This window comes from Corythoichthys intestinalis, chromosome 3 (genome assembly GCF_030265065.1).
Source record: "Corythoichthys intestinalis isolate RoL2023-P3 chromosome 3, ASM3026506v1, whole genome shotgun sequence".
NCBI lineage: Eukaryota > Metazoa > Chordata > Actinopteri > Syngnathiformes > Syngnathidae > Corythoichthys > Corythoichthys intestinalis.
This window is the reverse complement of record NC_080397.1, coordinates 43,412,284-43,431,451: the sequence shown is the minus strand read 5'-3', so window position 1 is coordinate 43,431,451 and position 19,168 is coordinate 43,412,284. Positions and strand designations below refer to the sequence as shown.

Genomic DNA, 19,168 nt, shown 5'->3' with positions numbered 1-19,168 from the left:
CACAAAAGCCAAATAAAGCAAACTGTAGTAAACAGAATATAAATTAAACCATTGCCAGATTGGGGGGCCCCCCTAGTGGTCAGGGGCCCTAAGCAGCTGCATAGTCTGCCTATAGGCTGGGCCGGCCCTGGTGGAAAGCAGGAATTAGAAGAACTGATTCGGGATTGTGCATTAATCATATGTTGTGGTCAGTTTAAAGTACATGAAAATCTGTGTAAATAATTGAGAAAAACTTAATATTTAAGACAATTCTTGCAATGTTGTCCACATGTGGAAAAACACTGAAATCAAATCAGGCTTTGATCATTTATGAATTAGTTTAATGTTACTAAATATATATAATACACATTACAGTACATTTACATAAAAACTATTCCAATCATCACAAAATATTGGGCACTTCATGCTTTAGGAATCATTTAAAAAAATATACATAAAGCATTTTCCCACTATGAATGTGGATTATTAATTCATTTTTAATGTCTACTCTCTGCACTTATCATATAAATATATCTGAAGTTTGTAAGTTATTGCTACACTTTTAAATCAAACCAGTCAAGTTTCCTGAAGAGAAGGACAACATTTTGTTTGGATAAAAAGAGCTTATAAATTGTAGCAGAAAGACAGGATATTTAATGGGTGACCTTTTATACACATCCACCTGCAGTTTCCGCTAGCTCAGTTGGACATGGGTTCAAAAAGAAAATAATTAAGAACAAAAATGGAGAATTTTATGTCAACATGTTTAAATTTATCTTCACTGTTAAAATGTGTAAAAAAAAAAAAAAAAAAAAAAAAACAGTTCAGTAATTGCTAACAACTGATATTTTAGTTTTAAGTTTGTTTTATAAACGCCGATAAACTGTAAAGAATAACCAATTTCATACTGAATCCAACAGTTACAGCACAAAATGTATATGATGTGACTCTTATTCACAAAATTATGTTCACAGGTCTTTAAAAGCACATAGCTGCACTCGCTCATGGCGGTACAAAGCAAGCAGAGACAAGTCAGTGAGCACATTTAGCTCATGTTGGCGGTCATCTGACTGGGAGAAGTCATCTGGTCCTTCTCCACAGCCACCTATTTGTGGGTGACTGGGGTAACCTGGGTGGACCATTAGTTCTGCTGTGACCACACACTCTTCAGAACTCGACACATCTCGCTTGGACATACTCAAAGCATGGCTGAAGGCCCTCTTCAGGTTGGGAACAGACATATTCTGGCCTACTGTGGTCAGTCCCAGGTACACATCGGGCCACCTGTATAGTGAAATGGTGAATTTGTTATTCATTATGTTTTAGTAATAGAAAATACCATATTGCCAATATAAATTACAAATTGATACAGTTAATGTAAGTCATGCACCACCTATATTAAACACTGATATTAACAGACACCTTATCCCATAACGCCTGAAGACAGGGATAGAGTCTCGGGCATCTTTCTCCACTTGTGTGTAGAATTTTTGGAGATGCACTGGCAGCCATGGACAGCTTTGTAAACCTGGTTCCACTGGAACACGAGTATATGGAATTCCGTGATCTGAAAGGACTTGTGCAAACACCTCACGGACCTCTGCAACACAAAATCACTTGTACTTGTAGTTATATACAGTATCGTGGTATTTATGCCTATTCTGTTCAGTCCCCTCATTCACTTTTGTATTCACCTACAATAGCAATAAAAACTATGAAAAAGCACAGTGAAAATACATCCAACTTCCCTGTTGCAAAGCAAAATGGTTTTAGCTTTAAAAGTTAGTGCAGCATTTAACTTTTAACTGCAAAATGAAATTTGACATACCTGGAAGTATATGAACATGTTGATGGCCATCCATATGATGAGGTAGGTGACCAGTCAATTCTCTGAAAAGCCTGATCTGATGCCTTAGCTCAAGCTCCACCTTGAAATTAAAGACATTTTTTTTTCCATTTAGCACTAAACAATAAATGATGGAGCACTTTTTTTGCATACTTCGTAAAACACCTGAAATTCAGTATAATGAAAAAACACGGGAGTTGGAAGAGGGAGGAGGCAGGTAAACATAGGGTCATTAATTAAAGAAAACTTAAAATGCATTCCAATCAGAGCAGACATTTTGTCTCAATGGATAATTAAATGACTAAACACTGCTGGCTAATTGAATAGAAGAACAAATAGGTGACACTCTTCACCATACCTCTTCCATATTTAGCTGATGTCGTCCTAGTGCCTGACGGAACCCCATCTTTCCATGGAAAAAGCCACGCTCGTTGATCAGGGTCGATGCCTGTTGGAGGCTCTGAGACACAGGGATACCTTCTGACAGGTTGGCATGGAGCCCAATTGGGATGCTGTGCCTGAGAAGGAAAAATCCTTCTTCAAAATCTCCCCAATTAAGCCTGAATTCATTTTGTATCACGGTTTTATCAAAAGGCAACAACTACTGCCACCCTGAAAGATTTTCCACTCAAATTGCTGGTAACACATAGCTGTTGTGTGCATTATTAGAAATAACATTTCAGCAACAAAGACCGTTTCACTTGCTGCCACCAGTTCCAAGGTACCACTGGTAATCAGAATAGTTGAAGCAGTTAGATGAAAAACTTTTCTGTCACTATCATTTTATTAGATGAAAAACTTTTCTGTCACTATTTTTATTTTCTTACTTGCCCATCGGCCAGACATTTTACCGTTCCACTCTGTGTAATAGTTTGTTAAATCAACAGATTTGTGGATTAAAAGACTGGTAAATTTGCTGATTTAAAGATTCCAAAATTACAGGCTTAGCAAATAGACGACTTCCAAGTGTAAAACTTCGATGAGAAGTTTACTCATCGACATGTTTCACCACTATGATCAATGTAGGCTTTTTTTTTTTTTTTTGTAAAAGTCTTTTGTACAGTAATTTAAAGTGCATCAACCATTGGATATGTTTTGTAAAATGCCTGATAGCAAAGTATGTGATAGATTACAGTCAAATTAGTCAACATTCTTGAGGAAGAAAATACAGCACTACCATTATCAAATAAATACTAAGCCGCTGCCATATTACCTTTTAGCCAAATCTGCTGCATCTTTGGCAGCAGATGCATTAACCAGCAGTGAAACTGAGGAAATGCCTCCAGCCTTAAAGCAGTCGACAATTCCCTGATTCCTTTTGGGACAGTAACCAAAATCATCTCCTGTCACCACTAGCATAATTCTGGGCTGTGGCATTGTTACTTGTTACTGTGGAAGACACACAATAAAGGGCAAAGATTACAAAATTGTTCGACTTGGGTTTGGAAACGCTGTTACTCATATTATTATACAGTATACCGGCACAAACACTTTAGCAATGAAAAGGATAGCTTCAAAATAAAATGTGATGATCAAAACCCACGTTTGAAAGACAACAAAATGTAACTTTATCCAGGTAAGCAAATTGAGAACAAATTACGGTGTGATACAGTATAGGTTATTCAATACAATAGTACAGTATTTCAAATCATGGCACAAACAAATAAATATTCAAAACTGGATAAAAACAAGTTCAGTATGGGATTCTTACCCTGTGACCAGACCTCAGATAAGTGCGACAAATCTTCAACCCCCCCCCCCCACAATATTTTTATTGATTTTTAAACTAATAATTCACATCATCAAAACAATACCATAAAAAGACCACACACAAAAAAAACCAACAAAAAACAATTGTTCCTCTACCCTTATTAAGCTCCAGCTTCACCCCTTTTCTTCTTTCCTCCTCCTTCTTCCCCCTTTATCCTCCATAAACATTGAATCACAGTCCACAGTTTGATCCGATGAACCTCATATTAGTTTCATCTTCTAAATCCTCAATTTTAAGTAGATGTTACGTGGAGATGCAAGAATTATTGTTGTCCACTTGGGGTCGCCTTCTTACATCACACAAACAAGTTAGACGTGGGAAGAAATCTACACTCCTTCCCTGATGAAAGGAAGGATAACTGGGAATATATTGCTGACAAAGCAATTTATTCCTAGTTTGTTGATCCTGGAGACGGGTGTTCAGTCTTTATGCCCGGCATGGAGTGATTCACTTTTCAGAAAATTACCGATTTTATATATATATATATATATATATATATATATATATATATATATATATATATATACATATATATATATATATACATATATATATATATATACATATATATATGAACAGCGCTTCGATTAAAAAAAAAAAATTAACCGCTCAAAAGCACCAGAAAAAATGAGAACTCCAGCAAAACGGCCTTCGCTGTAACCGGTGTGTGACGTCATGGGAAAACACACCGTGCCAAGAAATTCATGGTAATATCCATTTCCTCGTACCTCAAAAGATAGTCAATGACCTTCTTCATTGAGAACATAGCAAAAGATGCCTTTATTACTTTCACTAGCTTGTTACGTTTGTCTTCCTATGGATGCCTCTCGGTCAATGTCGCTGTAACCGTTCAGTGTAAACTACACGACTTGCTCGTTAGGTTCCGAGATAAATTATATGGATAGCTTTAAAAACTTACATTTATCCATTGTATTTTATACGTTGGTCCATGTACGTCAACCGGCGAGAGCCCGTAGATTGTAACTACAGGACCGTCTACGCCTCTCGGGAACTCCTCGTTCATTGACTAACGCAATCATCAGCGCCCTGCTACGACCGTGCCTGCGTGGCGGCCATCTTGGTGAGGGCACATACCTGCCAAAACGAATTCATTTCGTCGTAAGGGAAATCAAATACTTTACACTACAGCAACCGCACCAGCTTTCTCTTTTATGTACAGTACCTATGTATTAAAAAACCGACTCTGTGGAGTAAGTATACAATAATTACTTATTTTAGAAGTTAAAACGTTTGTTACGTGTCCCAAGTTATGACGTCACTTCAACAAGAACGATACAGTACTAAATTAAAAACTGCGATAGAACAATACTGACATTTTTTTACTTTCAAAAATAGTATAGCTGTTGGCACGCAGCGAGTTGTAGCCTTCGACTTTTCACATCCATCGCTAATCCAGCCCCCTCATCTCGAAGCCTGCTCAAACCCTTTCAAATGGGGACACGACTTCCTGTTCACATTACGTGTCAAATTCTCCTTAATTTCAGTTGGACCGGTTCGTTATAAGCAAGTAATAGGTTATTTTTGGTTAGCGAATTAAAGGAATGGCCGAGATTCCATGTTATAACAAAAACTTAGAGTATTTCCTGATTTAGTAGTTGATTTTTCTTCATATCATCAACGAAGTTGAAAAAAAAATCTGTGCTTGGTTTCACTAGTCTTGAAAGAAAATAGCGAATCTCGAGTGTTGCAACGCTACTGAGTACCACCTAAACGGTAGTAGCAGCCAAGGAGGATCCAGCAGGGATAATCACTTTGAGAAAGCACATAGGAAAAAAAAAAAAAAAAAAAAAAAAAAAAAAAAAAAAAACCTAGGAAAACTTAAATTAAAAAAAAAAAATGTTATTGTGAAGTAAGAAATAGTTTTATGTTTAAAATTTCCCCTTCACATGGTCCTAATTTTGATCACAAATACGACACCGTACCTGTCCAGCTCAATCATTGTGTATTTGTATTTTTATTAGGATCCCCATTCGCTGATGAAAACATCCGCTACTCTACTAGGCACTAGGTATTGTGTGCCTAGTAGGAAACCCATTTGCTGCAATAAAAACATGCTCTTTGGCCATTTGCAATTTTAGGCATGTTTTCTCCGTCATAGCTTTGATGTTGTGCATTTGCTGCTGAGCAGCGTTAGCTGTTTTCCAAAGTCATCCTTTCGCAAACGACAACTATTTTTAAGGGTGGACTATATGTGAATAGCCTTCACAATGGCAGTATTTATGAAAGTAAGTGCAGTTTGAAATGGGTAAAAAAAAAATTTTTTTTTTTTTCCCCAAACATACAATGTTTTATCTGATAGCCAGTCCCGTCTAATTGTGGTCTTTTATCCACTGCTCAGTCCACTGTACTATCTGCTCCAAGTTGCTTTCCAGATCCTCAGGAGTGTTGCTGGGCAGCTGGTGGACAAGCTCTTCTTTGTAGGCTTCCATTGCCTCCTCGTAGATGGTCTGAAATATTTCACATTGCACATTGTCCTGCAGCTTCTTTCCTGTATAGCCCCTGTCAAGTAATTAAATGATCGTTATGCTTTGAATTGAGACGTTCAGGGCCTAATTTACTAAAGTTCGTGTGTACAAAAACAGGCCCAAACTTGAGTTCGTTATAAAATAGGAATGGGTGCAGATCAATTAACCAAGTGCAACTAGGATTGTGGAGGTTGGTTTAAAAGGTACCTGTTTTCTAGCCGTGTGTAAAGCTGCGTATTGTCTGTTCGGAGAACAAAGACGATTTGAAACCAGCGTTCAGGGAAGAGGTCACAGCCATGGTAATCTACAATAACACCTCCCTCCGACATCTTTTCATCTAGCTCATCCACAACCTGCAGGACCACATGATTGGAACGTTTGAAACAATATTTTAGACATCTTGCTGATGCTAACTTAGTATGCAGAGACCTTTACAGATGATCTCAATCTAATCCATCCAGTCACACAAGACTGGAGTGTGTGTATCATCCATTTGATTAACAAATATTGTACGGTTTGTTGAGCTAATGTAAGGTGAAAAGGAATTTAAGCATAACCTACCCTGTCTTCATCCAAAATGGGGCACTGGTACACTTGATCATAGCCATCATAAAGATCTCCTAGGGGGAAAAGTAATTAATACAACATGTGACTAAAAGCAAAATTCAAGAATACGGCCTCAGTCACAAAATCTCTCAAACACCCTTTTGTAGTGTCACAAGTTGTGGAATCAAGTCTTTTTTCCTTTTACCTTCCTGAGCCAAATCTCCTATGTTAACATAGGTGAGCCCAGTCCGCTGAGCAAGCTCCTTCCCCAGAGTTGTTTTTCCTACACCAGGGGTCCCTGTAGTACAGAAAGCATAGCACTTTTATAGGTCTGAACTATTTTAGGAAAGATAACTTGCTAATTTTCTGGCAGATGTTTTACATTGGAATATATTCAGGTTTCTTCTAACAAGTTTTAGTAGTACGACTGTACAGTGTGTGTAGTAATACGTATTTGCAAACAAGACAGAGGAATAAAATCAAACAGTCATCGATGTGAGGCTTTTTGTTGTTTCTTAAAACATTAATTTCTCTGCTAATTTGCAGTTGAAAGTTAACAAATCCTCCAAATTTACAAATTGACCACATATTTGCATGTGGGTTAATAAGTCGCTACTGTTGCCGTATTACTTTTCATATATTCTTAAATGTGATACTCATTATGGAGATTTAAATACCTGTTAACAGGATGTTTGGTTGTCTCCTCGATTTCATAGCTTGCGAGCACCCAACACGTGTGCTATTTACAGCAACCTGAAATATAGAACATAATACAGAAAGCGGTCTTTGGGATATAGTTCCAAAATATTTACGCTGACTATTCGACAAACCGACCTGAAAAGATAACACTAATAACAGCCTTGTGGTTTTGTCTCGGATGAATTTAGTACCTTTATGATTCGCAAATAGAAACACTGCCGTAAATTGTCGTATCACTGCACTTTACGTTAGCCTTCATGCAATTTACGACATTTTGCGACCACCGCAAAAGGCAAGAGAAGTTTATAATTTTTGCTTTGCGACTGTCTTTTCCACAAGTGAAAGCGACGTGACTGAAAGTAGTTCAATTTGGCAAGTTAATATTTACCTTATTTTGAATTAGACATATGTTATGAGCTCATAGAGTACCGGTGCCAAGTTATTGGACAATTCCACTTCACCACTTTATTGTGTTAAGGAGTCCCAAATAGGCTAATGCATGAAAGATAAATGATTTTTTTTGGGTGTGTGTAAGTGTTAATGCTCAACCATTGATCTGTTTTCTGACACACAGGACTCGGTGGACTCAATGTGAAGCGCTATAAACTAAAAATGAAAAAGATGTCCCTTGAAGATAACGTTGCTTCAAGCAGTGTGAGTTTTACAAGCCCTCCCTGTCTGATAGTTTGTTGAATTCTTGTGTGTGTGTGTGTGTTTTGTTGTTACCAATAATTGGAATAGGTGTCAAACCTTTTTAACTGCTGCAATAAAAAGCTAATTGAAATATGATATTTCTCACAGACGAAATGTTGGGTAGATCCATCCTTCAGTGATTTGAAGGGAGAGCACCTAATCGCTTCTAGGAAGAAAAGGAGTAAGGCTTTGGGTTCTCAAACTGAACCAATGAGGCCTCGGAAGAGGAAAGGACAGACTGGCAGCTCAGTCGCTCATACCATGTACTCACAGAAGCACTTTGGCCACAAGGAACAAGACAAACCCTGGGTGGACAGATACACGCCATGCTCAAAGGTCAGTGTTTCCAGCCATCCTTAGATCTTCTCTGCTAGGGCTGAACAATATTGGAAAATAATTACATTGCAATATTTTGGGGGTTTGCGATATATTGCGAATTTGCGATAGTAAAACTAGAAGAACAACTGCTTGGGGAGACTGGTTGACTCACTATGACCACACTGTATTCAAATTATACGGTTAAATCCAGGCTACGGGGGTTAATCTGTGAATAATGAAGGTTGCTGTATATAAAACGGATTCAGGAGGATATGTCTCTGCACGCTTGCTGTTTTTATGAAGCAAAACAAGTTTGTATGTTCAAAAAAAAAAAAAAAAAGCCAATTGCAATCGCGATGGTGAAGTTCATATATTGTGAAGACATATTCTTTACCACCACTTATCTTGGCTCTCAATTTGAATATATGTTCTAGTTTTTACCTTTTTACTGCATATACAAATGTTCCCTGCTAAGACAGCCTTCATATGATGGTTTCTATACCAGCAAAACCAGTACCATAACACACACCAAAAAAAATCCATATTCTGAGTTTCTTAGCAAGGTTGTATTGTATATGCCATAACATTGTTTTGCCGAGAGTTGGTTACTATAAGTGTGCAGATGTAATGTTGAAGTAGATCATTCATTGCCATGGATGTACTGTATGTTGCCATCGAAGGCACTGAAACAGGATAATTCACAGCAGTCTCTTCCAGATCAAGTGTGTTGGATGTCCATCGCTGTCAATGACAACTAATGCGTTCAAGTTTGATATGGGCTTTTGTGCAGGTTGATTTAGCTGTTCACAAGAAGAAGATAGAAGAAGTGGAGAATTGGCTAAGACTCCATACGGACGCATCTCAGGTATGGCTGTAAGTTTTCAATCTCGAGTTTCAAGTGAGGTAGGAGCCTTTTTTACATACACGACCCTTATTGTCCACTTATGTACATGCATTCACAATACATTATTAAGACACACAAAAAGAATGAATTTTTTTTTTTTTTTTTTTTTGGGGGGGGGGGTGTTGCTTCAATTCTAAAGCATTATCATTGAATTAGTCTTTGACATGTCGAAAGGGGAATTTTCCATATTTTGAATGACTGCTACAGGGGTGCTGTGATTTATAACTGTATATTACATCAATTCTTTTGTCCTTGACAGGGTGGACTACTATTGTTAACAGGACCTTCTGGGTGTGGAAAGACTGCTACTGTCCAAGTTTTATCTCGGGAGTTGGGTCTAAGTATTCAGGAGTGGACCAACCCACCGTACATATATAACTACATCAACATTGATTGTGGTGAGTATATTAGACTTGAGGTAGTTATTTTAGAATTGCTTGGGTAAGATGTTGCTAAGCGCTGAATGTTTTCCCATACAGTGATCCCTCGCTACTTCACCCTTCAAACTTCGCGCCCTTAGTCCATCTGGGATTTTTTTTCAATTTAAAAAAAAAAGAAAAAATACAGATGAGCTGTCTCGAGCTGATCACGTAGTCTTGCTATCCCTCCCTCCCTCTCCCTGCTCTTTGTTCGTCAGGCATGCACTGGAGTTGCTTATTTAAATTGACGATGATTGACAGATGTTTGGGTTGGCTGTTGCCGGAGACACAAACTTCAAAGTGCCGCATGCGTAAATCTTCGTTTAACTTGTTAAACAGTTGCTGTGGCAACTCATTGTATGTAAGTACAGTAAGCAGCTTGAGCGGATTTGAGTGGACTCACTCAATGAAGCATTTAATGAAGCCAAACATTATTCTACTACTTTATTCTTGTTTAAAAATAATTATTTGGGACAGTAACATGTTTAAAACTTAACTCACGTAACTAATAATTATTACATTTTAAGTGCTTAAAAAACATTTATGAAAATATGTGTGTATATCATTTTTAAATCATACCTTTGGAAAAAAAATGAAAAAACATTTTATATGTATCTCTTTCCAATGCTTAATCTGAATAAGTACATTAAACACACACATACACAACTTTTTTTTTTTTTTTTCGATGTGCTACTTCGTGGTTTTTCCACTTATTGCGTCGGGTTCTGGTCACCGTTAACTGCGAAAAACGAGGGATCACTGTACTTAGTTTGATCTAATTAGAGCAAAGCAACATGCCACATTTGAGTGAGAAATCAGAATGTCATTAATACCAGGTAATAGAGAACAGCTTTTATTTTTAATACAAATTGTCCAGCAAACCAGTTTGTGTTTACATGTAATTAAGATGAGCTATGTTTGGTTTGAAACACAAATACAGCAACAGAAATTTCGAGTTAAAAACATGATTTAGTCTTCACATCATTACCCTGTTCATCAAATCCTTTCATATTATCATTGAATTGCAAGAGGGGAAAAACAATAAATGATTCAAAATGTTTATTTGCTTAATTCTCTATGCATGTTTTGTGTTAGACGGGAAAACAACCGGTGTATATAATACCTCACAGTCAGCCCAATTCCAAGAGTTTCTCCTAAGGGCCAACAAGTACAACTGCCTGAAAATGGTTGGTGATGTAACATCTACTGGTGTGAAGCTCCTATTGGTTGAGGTGGGTATAGAAATAATCCTGAATTTCCGATTTCAGCATTTTTCCTTCATCATTAATACAACTCTCACCATTTGTACAATACATACTGTATAAATACTAGTGGTGCCGTGGATCAGAATTGATTGATATATTTACCTTGGTATTTTTCCTCAGGAATTCCCAAACCAGTTTTACCGGAAGCCTAGTGAGCTGCATGACATTCTGAGGTCAGTCATAAAAGCAAACAAAAAAAGATCACAGTTTGAAAGATCATTAGAAATATTGATCTCTCTAAGACAACTGAAGATAACTGATTCAAATAGAAATTCAGTTTTTTGATAATTCAACCTTCATGTTAAGGTTGAGCTCATATTCTGTCGTTTCTTCAAGGTTATTTGTGAAGACCAGTCGATGTCCCCTAGTGTTCATTGTTTCCAATAGCGTAAATGGAGACTCCAGTTCAAGATTGCTTTTCCCCAGAGAAATCCTGGAGGAGCTGGACATCAGTACTATCAGGTTCCATTAAATACACATTGCAGACTTTTAGGAATGAAATATTGATTTGTATTGTTACTAGCATTAGTGCTAAAGACTCAAAGATAATGGTGAAAAAGTCAACTTCAGTCATTTAAGAAAGTAAAACTCATACATCCCATTTCAAATGATGGTTTATTTTTTATGTTTTCTATTGTTTTTCCAGTTTTAATCCAGTGGCTCCAACTACGATGATGAAGGTTCTTACTCGTATTCTAACTCATGAGAATGGAAAGGTGACACATCACTGCGACTTGTTCTAATTTATTTATGTTTTAATCTGTTTTCTGACTACTCTTTGACTTTACGCAGAGTGTTGGACGGTTCAGCGTCCCAGACCACACAGTATTGGAGATGGTGTGTTCTGGTAGTTCAGGAGACATTCGCAGTGCTGTTAACAGCTTGCAATTTGCCTCGGTACCAGGTCTGTAGTGAATATACACAAATACTGTAACTGATAAAGCTAATAACGGATCAATACTGATTCACTGCAAAGCACTGTTCTAATTTTTCAGACTATTCACAAGAAAAGGAGATGTTGAGGGGAACCAATACTTTGAAATTACAGGGTAAGGCAGTTTGCAAAGCAACATCACGGAATAAATCCAAACCAACAAAGGGCAAAGAAGAAGAGCAAACCATGGGAATGAAGGATACTTCTCTGTTCCTATTCAGAGCACTGGGAAAGATACTTCATTGTAAAAGTGAGTCATCTGTTACTGTATATATTTCTTTATCTTCTTTGTAGGGCTGTTAAAATTATCGCGTTAACAGGCGGTAATTAATTTTTTAAATTAATCACGTTAAAATATTTGACGCTATTAACGCACATGCCCCGCTCAGATTAAAATGACAGAAGTGTAATGTCCGCTTGTTACTTGTTTTTTGTTATTTGGCGCCCTCTGCTGGCGCTTGGGTCCAAAGGATTTTATAGGTTTGGGGAGTGAGCATGGTGTAATAATGACATCAACAATGGCGAGCTTCTAGTTTATTTTTTGATTGAAAATTTTACAAATTTTAATAAAACGAAAACATTAAGAGGGGTTTTAATATAAAATTTCTATAACTTGTACTAACATTTATCTTTTAAGAACTACAAGTTTTTCTATCCATGGATCGCTTTAAGAGAATGTTAATAATGTTATGCCATCTTGTTGATTTATTGTTATAATAAACAAATACAGTACTTATGTACCGTATGTTGAATGTATATATCCTTCTTGTGTCTTCCAACAATCAACAACAATGATTCCAACAATGATTTACAGAAAAATATGGCATATTTTATAGATGCTTTGAATTGCGATTAATTATGATTAATTAATTTTTAAGCTGTAATTAACTCGATTAAAAATTTTAATCGTCTGACAGCCCTACTTCCTTGACATGATGCACAACACAAATAAGGAATTCTCTGTGTCGCAGGACACTTAATGGTAAAACAGTAGAGTAACACGGTTCAATTTGAACAAAATATTTTGAAATCTTTGTATTCTGTTTTTATTCATGATTAACACAATGTCCATTACATTTGGTGTTTGTAATTATGAAATGTAATCTATTTCAAAAACAAGACAAATCATATATGTGGTGTAAATCTAGGAGGGAGTCCTGAAAGTGTTAAAACAGCTCAAAGTGGACCTCGTTTACCATCACACCTTTCTCAACACCACAGAGAGTCATTACTGGTGGACCCTGAGGTACATATTGAAAATACAGGCACATGAACGTAGCATAAACAAGCTCTGTATGAACACTTTAAAGTCATCTCTTCTGTTTAATGTGTCATAGTGGGTTATCGAACATTCGTACGTGTCTGGAGAGTTCTTCAACCTGTACCTTCACCAGAATTACCTGGATTTCTTCTCTGAGATGGATGATGTCGATAAAGCCAGCGAGTATATGTCTGACGCTGACCTCCTCAACTCTAATTGGATGGTTAGGATTTGGATAGATATTTAGAGAAAGTCAAAGATAAATTGAATGTTTAATAGATGATGTTCATTCAAATTTTAAATGAGGTACACGATGTGAAATAGCCACCAAATGCTGTGCCTGCACTTTTCATATGTAATAACAATGATTAACTACACGCTGCTAAGCCTTATTATCTCTCTGTTCTTTCTTCAGAGTAATAGTACGTTGGGGGAATATGCATCCTCCGTGGCCACAAGAGGACTTCTTCACGCCAACTCTCAACAAGTAGCTGTTGGCTTCAGACCACTTCACAAACCGAACTGGTTGTTGGTCAGCAGGAAGGTAGGACTTCTGTTATCATATCTATTGTTGTCTATTGTGAAAATGTTACATGGGAAATGAATTGATGGTATAATTAAAAGTGCCCCGCCCCCATATGTATATGTGTACTTGTCAAAATAAACTTTCCTCTAACAATACATCCTAATGAGACAAATAATCTTCTTGTTAGCATCGCGAAAACTGCCTGGCCGCTCAGTGCCTGTTTCGCCGATTCTGCATGACACCAGTCAGCCTTCAAACTGAGTTGCTACCATATCTTGCCAAACTGACCAACCCCTTTAGGAACCAAGGTAACACAATAGTTTTAATGAGTTCATTTTGTCTACACTTATATATTAGTCAATTTAAAAAAAAATCTCAGACAATAGTTAATGGTGGTTTAAATACCTGACATGTTTCGGCGGAGACTTCCGCCTTCATAAGAGCGTCACCGGTGTTAGTGTGACGCGTCTTCTTATCAGCTGATGGATGAAGGCGTGACTCACCTGTCAGATTGACATACATCGGGGAGACAGGGAGGAGCTTCATTACAAGAAAAACGTAACACAAGAGGGAATGTGAAAAGGAGACAACAATGAGACAAACGAGCAATAAAAGAACAAGCACAACAGGAATATCACAAAGCAGCGATCACTGAACACTGCAAAAGGGAAAACCACATCATGGACTGGGAAAAGGCCAGAGTCATCCCCACCAGAGAAAACAAGCATCAGGCTGGATCAGGGAGGCCATTGACATCCGCAAGTGGGGCCGGAGGAACATCAACAGGGACGAGGGGGCGTACATGCGCTCTACCACCTGGACCAGCATCCTGGAAGAGTGAATGGTCAGCAGAGGGCGTGACTCGGCTGTCAATCTGACAGGTGAATCACGCCTTCATCCATCAGCTGATAAGAAGACGCGTCACACTAACACTGACGACTCTCTGATGAAGGTGGAAGTCTCCGCTAAAACATGTCAGGTATTTAAACCACCATTAACTGTTGTCTGAGGAAAAACGAAAAAATCTATTCATAAGGTAACACAAGCAATTAGTTATTCTACATTTGAAAATGATCTTATTTTTATGTGTCGCTCTGAACCAAACACTCTGTTGTTTTATTATATGTGCTTTATTCTGCCATGTTGCAAACCAATTCTTACTTAGGAAATCTAACACAAATTATTTTATTACCCCATAAACTGCCCTTGACTGTGACAGACTTCCAACCCAATTGACCTGTTAAAATGAATTGGACGTCTATCACTGTTAAAGGCAGCTAATTAGGTATTTAAAACAAAGTCAAGAGGAGAATTAGATACTCGTGAATGTTTCTTTGAAGGATTGTATATAAATAGGTTACATGCCCCAGAGATAAAGTTCTAGATATACTGTACTTTCTAGGGCTGTCAAAATTATTGCGTTAATGGGCGGTAATTAATTTTTTAAATTAATCACGTTAAAATATTTGATGCAATTAACGCACGTGCCCCGCTCAAACAGACTAAAATGACAGTACAGTGTAATGTACGCTTGTTATTTGTTTTTTTTGGTGTTTGGCTCCCTCTGCTGGCGCTTGGGTCCAACTGATTTTATGGGTTAGTACCATGAGTGAGCATGGTGTAATTACTGACATCAACAATAGCGAGCTACTAGTTTATATTTTGATTGAAAATTTTACAAATTTTAATAAAATGAAAACATTAAGAGGGGTTTTAATATAAAATTTCCATAACTTGTACTAACATTTATCTTTTAAGAACTACAAGTCTTTCTATCCATGGATTGCTTTAACAGAATGTTAATAATGTTAATGCTATCTTGTTGATGTATTGTTATAATCAGGGGTGCACATAATTTTTTTGCCCAGGTTCTCAGAGGAGGACCTGGAGATGTGACTTGGTCCTCATTGAGCTTGAGAGCCGACCCGCCTGATGCGATAAATTTATGACAAGCTTTACTTAGAGCCAATTAACTTTAATTAATTATATTAACAATTAATGCTTGATTAACATCAACTGGCACAACAAAATTGCCATTACTTTGAAGTGAAATGTAAAGAAATAAGAAGCACCAATTCAAAATAAAGGGCATTATGCGGCTCCCACATTAACTCCAAGCCTTTTTAAAAGTGGGATATCCTCCTCATAAGACCTCATTGAACGTGCATGTTTAGCTTTGTAAGATGCGAGCAAAAACACGTTTGTCAGTGCATGTCGCTGTTCATTACCTTTATTCCGCCACTTGTCCATAGGGCGAGCGGGGTCCTGTTTGACATCGATAGTTTGCTTAATTGCCACATGCTCTCTGTTTTTTTCGTGCTTTTCAAAGTTTGGATGGCTGAAATTCTTTGACCCTACATAAAATGCGCTGCTCTTATCGGCGACATTGGGATTCTCACGGCACATTTTGTACCGCATTTCCGTGCGAGCATCATTTGCTTCTAGCCATGGTACCTCCTGTAGCCACTTTTCAGCAAAAGTCCTTTTTTTCGGTAGCTCCGGTGACGTCTCTGTCGTCTGTCTGTCTTTTGACGGGGGTGGGGGAACACGGAAGTAATTTAGTGATGGCCAAATGAAGCCTCATGAAGCAATGAAGCTTTGCAGCCAATTGGTTTGCACATGTAGCAAAGCTTCATGGTGCTTCATTTACCCTATGGCGCCATCAAGTGGTCTAGAAGCCCAAGAGGTCAACATTGTTAAGAATTCAATGGCTATTTGCTTAAGACAAAGATATGAATGTGCTTGTGTTAGTTATTTAGTATGTGAACAAAATACAACAAGTGCTAAGGGTAATTTGTTATTCATTTTTATTTAGAAATAATAGCTTTCCCACAGTGGCTGGCTTTAAACAGTTTCTTTTTTTTTGGAAAATATTTCACCAGCTTTAGAAAATATTCGTTCACAAGGCACAGATGAAGCTGGGGTGCAGAGAAATGTGAGTGCCAGTTTATATAAATTTGGGTAGGTATTCTTTTGTGCCTCCCAGTACACTAATGGATTGTTCATTCTGTTGATGTTTGGTTCAGATAGGCACACGCACACGCACACACACACACACATTTATATTAAAGTAGTTTTTCTCCCTTACCTTATTGAAAGCAATCAAATAAAAATGTTCCCATACAGGGGAGGATCGCTCTTTTCACGCAGGTTCCATCGCAAGCAAAGGACAAGGCTCGAAAAAAGATTGCACTGGTTGCACTGTTGCGCACAGATGTAACAAGTGCAGGAGCCCGAAATCCACAAAATGTGAGATAACAGGCGATCGCCATTGCGTTTTGCAACCAATTTATACCGTAGTCTGTCCTGTTTTTGCAATGTGCGCCAAACGTTGGATCACTTCCGAAGCACTCACGAGATTCAGCCGGCCGCCGGCGAGGCTTCCCACGTCATCATTTCCGGGTTTTACCTAAATGAAGCGCGCCTCGCTACAAGCTTCGTGGAAACCCCCCTCCCATTACTCAACACAAGCTTCGGAACCTCGGCTCATTTCGTCCCATCACTAAAGTAATTACTCAGTGTGGCCTGCCTCTTCAAAATTTTGAGAAGTTATTTTCTCGTGTCCGCCGCAAATGCAGTGGTCAGCCATCGGTACGCAAAAGCGTATGGAAGCCGTTGAGGGCCAGCGCATTTGTCTACGTCCAGTACGCATGCGCGCATGCGGACCATTTATGTGCACCCCTGGTTATAATAAACAAATACAGTACTTATGTACCGTATGTTGAATGTATATATCCGTCTTGTGTCTTATCTTTCCATTCCAACAATCATTTCCAGAAAAATATGGCATATTTTATAGATGGTTTTAATTGCGATTAATTACCATTAATTAATTTTTAAGCTGTAATTAACTCTATTAAAAATTTTAATCGTTTGACAGCCCTAATATTTTCGTTGTATTACTACTGTGCTAGAGACATGTTGAGTAATTTCCATTTTGTTTTATTTTTTTAAGCTGAAATAACATTTATCCAAGATGTGGGTCACATGTCATTGAAGAGGATCCCTGTCAGGTACAGTTTCATTTGCAGTCTCATTCAGATTTAGCTAAAGAATCACCTTGATGTTTTTATTAAACCTTTTGAGGGGCAGATGGTTTGTTTTTTGCAGCTGAGGTGGCACATAGTAAAGGTAAAAAAATAAATTCATAAATCCCCCATAGGAAAAATTCAATAAGCCAGCAGTCATACAATCACAAAAATAAACATATACTCCGTTCAGATCAAGAAAAAACTAATAACAGTAATACTTAAAAAATAACAAGCACAAGTGTGCTACAGAACGCTGCAGGCTGTGTACACATGCCCTCTACTGGCTAACTCGTAAACTACAGTCAAGACAGGCACTTATTAATTATTATTCAGTCAGCCCTGATAAAAAAAGAAAAAAAAATCGGGCTCAGAGGATCAATAGGGTATTTTTCAAAAATATAAATTATCAGACAAAGGAATACGCAAGAGCATTAAAATACAAAATTTTAAATGAGTCTTTTATTGATTAAAGTAAAAAAAAAAGTCAACACTATGTAGCAATTGTTACTGTAAGACCCAGAACAAGCAAATTGAGTCCAAGAAGTCTATGCTGCAACATTGTTGTCCTCTCTTTCTCCCCGACTGCTCATAAAAAGCAATAAAAGGACATGCAACAAGAAACGTTGCTATCATGAGCTACGCATTCTGGTACTTTTTGTTGTTTGTCATCATTTTCTTGTGTGCATGTGTAGGTTAAAACTGGAGCCCCTGACCGACCAAGAAGGCCAGCTGAAAATTGATTTTGAGGTTGACATAAAGGATGTACCAGAAGAGTCTGAAGAATATCAAACAGCCAGTCAACCACACCAACCAACAATTGCTGTTGAGGAATTGGAGGATGACATGACGATCGAAGAATATGATAGTGGTTAATGCAAGTAATACAAATCCACTCTAGACATACTGTGAAATTTTGATATGTTTGTCAACTGTTCAAGGAATTTAAGGACATTATTCAGTTCCGAGTCCTCCGTCATCTGATTTGATACTTATGAAGCGATTTGTTACTTATGAAGCGACCTCATTCAAGTTCAGATTTGTGCATGCATCTTCCAATTATTGTACTGCACGTTATTCCGTAGTTCCCAAAGCCAACATGTATGACTTTTAGTTACTGAACAAATATCAGACACACCTGAACTAGGTTCATGTTATTTCAAATTGGACTGAGTCACAATTATTCCCCATTTGCATGTTAAAGTATTTGATAAACTTTAGATCCTGATAGCCAATTTTACTTCGTTCAGTGCTGCCAGTAAGTTAAGGTCGAACCATATTTTTCATGTTTCATCATGATATATTGTACTACTGTAGCAAGGGCTTTCATTTAGCTAGTCATAAGCTGTTACAAAAGCTATCTTGCCTAATTTTGCTTAAATTATATATGAATAAACATATCAGTGAAAAAAAATGTTTTGAAACCTGTGTGACTGGTGTCTGATATATCCCCGCCTCCGTCTCGCTCTCTCTCTGCCACATGACACTTATTT

The 19,168-nt window shown here is 37.6% G+C and overlaps 3 protein-coding genes across 5 annotated transcripts; 1 reads left to right on the top strand and 2 right to left on the bottom strand.

Moving 5' to 3' along the window:
- Positions 1–298: 298 nt before the first annotated feature.
- Positions 299–5,358, bottom strand: ydjc (YdjC chitooligosaccharide deacetylase homolog). Of its 2 annotated transcripts, XM_057831600.1 has the most exons (6): positions 4,516–5,354; positions 3,039–3,214; positions 2,184–2,343; positions 1,808–1,907; positions 1,402–1,579; positions 299–1,263 (listed from the first exon to the last, which is right to left on the bottom strand). In XM_057831600.1, exons 2-6 carry the CDS (start codon positions 3,200–3,202, stop codon positions 948–950), a joined length of 918 nt encoding a protein of 305 aa, XP_057687583.1. In that variant the 5' UTR covers positions 3,203–3,214; positions 4,516–5,354; the 3' UTR covers positions 299–947. The 2 variants fall into 2 exon arrangements, with proteins under 2 accessions (XP_057687583.1, XP_057687584.1); XM_057831601.1 differs by lacking the exon at positions 3,039–3,214 and having other exon boundaries at positions 4,516–5,358.
- On the top strand, positions 4,634–19,075 carry rad17 (RAD17 checkpoint clamp loader component). Of its 2 annotated transcripts, none has more exons than XM_057831595.1 (17): positions 4,634–4,807; positions 7,902–7,981; positions 8,129–8,356; positions 9,129–9,203; positions 9,502–9,640; positions 10,757–10,893; positions 11,047–11,099; positions 11,263–11,388; positions 11,573–11,642; positions 11,719–11,830; positions 11,922–12,110; positions 13,009–13,106; positions 13,198–13,344; positions 13,537–13,665; positions 13,835–13,955; positions 17,603–17,660; positions 18,371–19,075. In XM_057831595.1, the coding sequence occupies exons 2-17, from the start codon at positions 7,940–7,942 to the stop codon at positions 18,549–18,551; spliced, it is 1,905 nt and encodes a 634-aa protein (XP_057687578.1). In that variant the 5' UTR covers positions 4,634–4,807; positions 7,902–7,939; the 3' UTR covers positions 18,552–19,075. The 2 variants fall into 2 exon arrangements, with proteins under 2 accessions (XP_057687578.1, XP_057687577.1); XM_057831594.1 differs by lacking the exon at positions 4,634–4,807 and adding an exon at positions 6,545–7,699.
- Positions 5,553–7,603, bottom strand: ak6 (adenylate kinase 6). The gene is made up of 6 exons (XM_057831602.1): positions 7,463–7,603; positions 7,306–7,381; positions 6,834–6,926; positions 6,644–6,702; positions 6,290–6,435; positions 5,553–6,116 (listed from the first exon to the last, which is right to left on the bottom strand). Exons 2-6 carry the CDS (start codon positions 7,340–7,342, stop codon positions 5,927–5,929), a joined length of 525 nt encoding a protein of 174 aa, XP_057687585.1. The 5' UTR covers positions 7,343–7,381; positions 7,463–7,603; the 3' UTR covers positions 5,553–5,926.
- Positions 19,076–19,168: the final 93 nt, after the last annotated feature.